The following is a 6,000-nucleotide window of genomic DNA, read 5'->3' on the forward strand; positions in this document are numbered from 1 at the left end:
TCACTACAGCACGGCATGACGGTTAATCCACCGCGGAAAATAGTTCCAGATGATCAAAGCTGTTTGTAAAAAATGAAACTGCCTGTGGAAGATTTTCATCTCTGTCGGGCCAAAAACAAACGAGCGCCCCGTCAGTGTGTCTCTCCTGCATCAGGGCTGATTTAAATAATTACAGACCAGCAGATTATTACGCCAAGGAAACCCTGCAAACTTCAGTTTGAAGTCATAAATATGAAAGAAAAATCTCACAAGCTCAGGAGAGAAAGATGTGAGATTTCTTTGAGACGATGAAGTCATAAATGTGCACAAAAACACTCATTGCAGTAAACGTGCTTCGAACAGTGGAGTCACCTGAGGCCCACACACACATTTAAACTGTGTGAGATTTTTGTCACTCATCTGATTGATTTTAAAATCTGAAAAACATGTTTTAATATTTTACTGCTGGGGACATGTGGCCTTTAAAACTCCTTTCACTTTTCCTCCACACAAAGGAATCTCTGTAATGTCTCATAGTGAATAATAAAAACAAAAAGAGTCTTTTTGTAGTTTATAAATTTATCAGAAGCTTTCTTTTATTTTGATTTCATGTCCTAAAAACTGGATGGAATTTAGTGGAGTGAATATTGTCAGTGGCTCATTTTTATTGGATTCTCTTGTCTTTTGTTGCAAATTAAAATTCTGATTAGTTTAAAATGTTATAATTATTTCATGATGTGTAAACATCTAAATGAACCCACTTCACTGTGACGCTCCTCAGCTGTGACACCACTTAACCTATTTTCTGTTATTATAAAAACTTTGTGATGTTGATTTCATTCCTTCAGTCTGAGCTTTGAAACACTTTCTGTGCATCAGTCACAGACTGTTACAGCATGATTTCAGTCTTTTGTTTCTACAGAGCTCCAAATCTGCCGTTACAGCTCACACATCCAAATATTTGAAGGACTTCAGGCATCGCTGTGTTTGTGTTCAGAGTCCGTGTTCATGGAGCCGCAGCACCTGAAGGTTTCTGAGCTCGAGGGCAGAATTCGGAGGTTTTTCAGGCAGATCTGAGCTCGTCATGCGGGACACGTTTTATTTATTTAGTGTGCTGAGATGGCGTGAGCACATCCAGGCTGTGTGTCATGTTTTGCACCTTTGAAAATATAAGGTGTGGATAATCCTGCAGGATGGGCTCACACAGGGCGGGTGTCCTCTGGTGTGTCCTGCAGGTGGTGGCGATCGACGTGGACATGGCGTTCTTCGAGCCGAAGATGAGGGACATCCTGGAACAGAACTGCAGCAGCGACGACGACTGCAACTTCTTCGACTGCTCGTCCAGGTGTAACCTGAGCAAACGCAGGTGCAGCCCGCGCCGCAGCAACAGCAACCTGCAGGTAAGCGAGGCCCTGTGACCTCACTGTGACACTTTCAGCTTTTGTGTTCCTGCTTTGGGCTTTTATTTTGTAAAAATCTGCTGAAAATGTGTTTTATTGTGACACTTTAATTTGGTGTGATTTTATTCTCTCAAATGCAGCGATCACATGACCAAACCATCAAAGTCCGTTCAGTTTAACACTTCTTTTATTTTTCACTCCTATGAAATTATTATTATTATTATTACGTATGTATTTATTTATGTTTATCCATTTACTGCACAAAATGATCAGGTTTTAGACGAGTTTTGTGTTTTTTGTAAAATAATAGTGAATAATGAAACTTTCAGTCTGCAGAGAAAATAAACTGACTAAAAGGCGAAAGTTTTATAATGAATAAAAATCATTTTGTATAATTAAGCAGAACTCAGAGAAACAAAAGCGTCTAAAATTAAAAGAGTCGTTGTTCCTCTCCGAGTCTTTTTTCCACCTGTGTGGATGTTTTTGATTCCTCGGAGCGAGCGCTGAGCCGTCGGCTCGCTCTGCAGCAAATTACAGGGTCGGTCTGTTTCTCCTCTTCCTCCGTCGATCGTCCACAACTTCTAATTACACGTGTGGAAAAGTGTGGAATGATAATTACTGAGCGGCCTGATCCTGCTGACAGGCAGAGTTTCAACCTGTTTATTTACCTGTGCAGGTGATTTTGTCTGCAGGCTCACTGCTGCTGAGGAAACGATTTTCTCTCTTTTTTAAATGCACTTCGTATTATTTGATCAATAAAATAACTTTTAAAGTAAAAAGTGAAAAGTTTTATACTGAAGAATTTTCATTTCTGTCGATTTCATTTCTGTATCTACAAATTAAACCTGAAGAGTCGACACGATTCATTTATATGTCAGATTCATGCAGAGTTTATTACTTTAATTTATGAACTTAATTATGAATTTAATTTATGAATTTATTCACTTGATGCTTTTTTTTTGTTTACGATTTAAAGAGTTAAAGAGCGGTGAGGTGTGGGGGTCGTGACCTTTGCTCTCACATGTCTGCAGCTTCACATTAGACACATTTTTATTCTCTAAATATGGAAAAAAAAGTTATATTTGTCATCTTCTTGGAAACAAAAACACAAAATCAGTTACAGCACGAAGTCATGATTTAGACTCACATTAAAATATTTGTCATCTTTGTTATTCCAGCAGTTACTGTGCTGTGGTTTCTCTTTTTCTTTACTTATTTACAGAATTATGATTATTGTTGTTATTGTTGTTTCATTGCTGTTCAAAATTATTTTATTATTAAACTGAAGATGTTAGGAGAGTATTTTTATTATTTATAATATTAAAGAATTAAAGCAAGAAACGAAAAAGTGAAATAACCTCGAGAATTTCTCTAAATTATTTACAATTACTTTTAATAAATTACTTTTACCTTTAAATTGTTTTTAAATTAAATTATAATCACAAAATTAAAGCCAGTTCTAATATTATATTATATTATATTATATTAAATTATATTATATTATATTATATTATATTATTAGCAGTAGTAGTATTATGATGACCTGTGTTAGCTTGAAGTTGTTTTGACTCATCAGCCCGTCAAACTCAGAGGACAAAGGACACAAGAAGCTGAGCCGACGTTTCTGTCACCATCACCATCGCCGTGACAACACCAGGACAGACTCTCATCGCCCCGTATCACATGACTCGTGATACGCGATACCTGCATTCATCCACCAAAAGAGGACATTTAAATATGAGACGGACGGAAACTGTTTCTCTAACAGGTGACGACCGGAGGCGCAAACACGGCGGCGTCTGAGGCGGGAACCTTAGAAACTAACGGAGTGGACGGATCACAGGAGAGAGGACAGGAAGCTGACATTTAAAGGAAAGTAACAGAAACCAGAGACAGAACAAAATCAATTACCACCATAAATAAGAGTAAGTCAGAGCAGAGAGGAAGGAAGCGGGAAAGAGTTCAGGTGATGAAGAAAAAGGAACAAAGAGACAAAAGAGGAGAAAAAACAGATGAACTGACAACTGAACCAAAACTGAAGAAAGGAGGCGAAGAACAAAGAGACGAAGAAGAAAGGAGAAGATGAAGATGAGTGATGATGACATGCTGACAACATGCTGCTCTGCTATTGGCCGAAGTCAGGCTCCACAGGTGTCTCTTGGGCGCACCCAGCAATGACCCTCAACCTGCCAATCATCTCCAGAGAGAAAGAAGTCATTGTGTGTGTGTGTGTGTGTGTGTGTGTGTGTGTGTGTGTGTGTGTGTGTGTGTGTGTGTGTGTGAGAGATGTCGTCTGCATACTGATGAACCAATCAGGTGCTGCTCAGACTCACTGCTCCTCCTCCTCTGTGATTACCTCTCCTGATGCGCTCTTCTTCTTCTTCTTCTTCTTCTTCACTTTCTTTACTTGGAAACTTTCTTCTTTTTTGCAGATTTCTTCTTCTCTTCTGTGATTGCGTCCTCTTCCCCACATGTCTGTCCTGGCCGGCACCAGTTTGGCTCTTTAATGCGTTTTTTTTTTTTTCATCTAATTCGAGAGTCCGATGTGTGATTTGTGACTTTTTCGTCTTCGTCTTCAGGTGATCTGTGAGAAGATTTTTAGACCGTGGTTTTCTCCCACACTGCTTGGGGCCAAAGCAGCGCTCCCTCTGCAGGTAATGTATCTGAAAACATCTTCAGAGGTTCATCCTGCCTCCATCTCAGCCCATGCCAGCATCCTGCTCTGTCACACTAGCATGTCCTCCTGTGTCTGTGAACCTTCTCAGCTGGTCTGTACTCCACACCAAGCCATTAAAAATGCTCCAGCACATCCACAGTGCAGAGGTCTGGGTTAATTACAGTTACATGTGGACTCCTGTCAATCAAAGCAGCCAGTAGTCTTTCTGTAGATTCAGAGATCATTTTAATACAACCTCAGCCAGGAAGCTCCAACGTTAAAGGGAAACTGGCACCAGCATCATTCGGGAATTCCAGTGATGGAGGGATAATAATTTGGTTTCAGGGATCAAATCCGACTCCGAGCTGACTTTAATCCCAGCTTTCCTGCAAACACTGATGAACTGCAAATTATCTAATGTAGGACAGCAGTTAAAGTCCTGAGTTTTGTGGATTAGAGACTTTAAGACGTGATGTTGGTGTTGAAATTGTCTTCTTCCATCAGGTGGAGCTGCAGCGAGCTCTGCAGGAGTGTTCAGCAACTGAAGGGGGCGTGGAGGAGTCAGAGGAGGATGGAGGTGGTGGTGGAGGAGGAGGAGGAGGAGGAGGAGGCAGGGATGTCCATCAGCGCCTCTTCAGTGTCCTGAAGCGCCTCATCCAGGAGGGAGGGGCTTCAGATGAAAGCGGAGAGGTATGGGAGGGGAAAGGCCACGCCCACACTGCGCTGAACTTTTGAGCTGTAATGAGAAGGTTGATGTGGGCGGAGCATCTCAGAAAACCAGAGAATGTTTTAAAACTATCAACGGGTCTCATGGGCAGAGACCCCAGGTAAGACTGGCCACTCACTGATGGGAAAAGGCTCACCTACTGACACATTTTTGGGTCCAGAACCACAGTTTGAGCCACTCCTGTTCTTTGAGTATAACTTAAAGTGACTCCTTCAGCAGGATCCATCTCAAAGAGACACAACAGTGAAACTTTTGGCCTCAGTGTGCATCAAACTCCTATCACGATGAACAGTTTTAGACACACACACAAAAATCACCGTGTTCTCGCTGCCACGCTCCCAGTGAAGGACGTTTCATCCTACCCACTTTGTAAAATTTAAGCAGAACTGAAGGTGGAGTTCAGGAAAGGTCCAACTTTACCTTCAACAAAGAGAACTTTGATCTAAGAACTGGTTTGCTGTGGAACAACTTGACCTCCATCCATCGCCTTTAGCTCGAGCGTCCAGGTGCTCGTTTGGGAACGTCTGATTGGGTCACAGCGAGTGTGGAAACATTCAGCGACGCCTCACGTGTCGTCACAGAACCAGGAATCCAGTGTGGGCGGATCCAGATTTATTATCCTTTTACGTAACTGGTTAGTCTCAGTGAGATTTTTCAAAAGAAGCTCTCTCATTTGAAGAGAAACTGTAGAAAATAAATGTGTTTGAATGATAAATGCTGAGATACAATGTAACATGTATGACTAATGATGTTTGATTCACAGCTGAATGAACGACTCTCGGCCTCTTTCAAAGGTTTTTAATGGTTTATTTGACATGTTTTTGTCCCGTTGTCGACTGTTTTCAGTTTCAAAGACAGATACCAATAAAACATATATCATCCATCCAAAGTGTGTTTGATTTGTACAGAACGTCTGTCTCACAAAATATTATGTATTGTTCCATGTTGTATTAAAATAACAGATTTTGGAAAATGTACTGATAGTTTGGTCAAATGTCGTAGTGAAGAAGACATGTGTGACCTGGCAAGGCCTCCGGGAAGTTTTTTTGTTTAACAAGACCAACATGAGCCTCAGCAGTCACAAACACAGACACCTGCTTATTACTGCTATGCAACATCCAGTAAAAATCCTTGAATTTCTCCCACCAAACCTGGGCTCAGACTTTTTGGAAGGTCTTTTACTATAGTGACCTAGCAAAATTGGTATGACCCGGATCTGGCCCACACAATGTGCTTAC

The 6,000-nt window shown here is 41.0% G+C and overlaps 1 protein-coding gene across 2 annotated transcripts in view; it reads left to right on the plus strand.

Annotated features, from left to right (window-relative positions):
• dipk1c (divergent protein kinase domain 1C) overlaps positions 1–5,639 on the plus strand; it is a 42,327-nt gene extending 36,688 nt beyond the window's left edge. For both annotated transcript variants that reach the window (XM_063484286.1, XM_063484285.1), the window contains exons 8-10: positions 1,215–1,379; positions 3,959–4,033; positions 4,540–5,639. In XM_063484286.1, the coding sequence (XP_063340356.1) occupies positions 1,215–1,379; positions 3,959–4,033; positions 4,540–4,770 (471 nt within the window). In that variant the 3' untranslated portion in view covers positions 4,771–5,639. The remainder of the gene's footprint in view (positions 1–1,214; positions 1,380–3,958; positions 4,034–4,539) is intronic.
• The last annotated feature ends 361 nt before the right edge of the window (positions 5,640–6,000 follow it).

This window comes from Pelmatolapia mariae, linkage group LG9, assembly GCF_036321145.2.
Source record: "Pelmatolapia mariae isolate MD_Pm_ZW linkage group LG9, Pm_UMD_F_2, whole genome shotgun sequence".
NCBI classification, from domain to species: domain Eukaryota; kingdom Metazoa; phylum Chordata; class Actinopteri; order Cichliformes; family Cichlidae; genus Pelmatolapia; species Pelmatolapia mariae.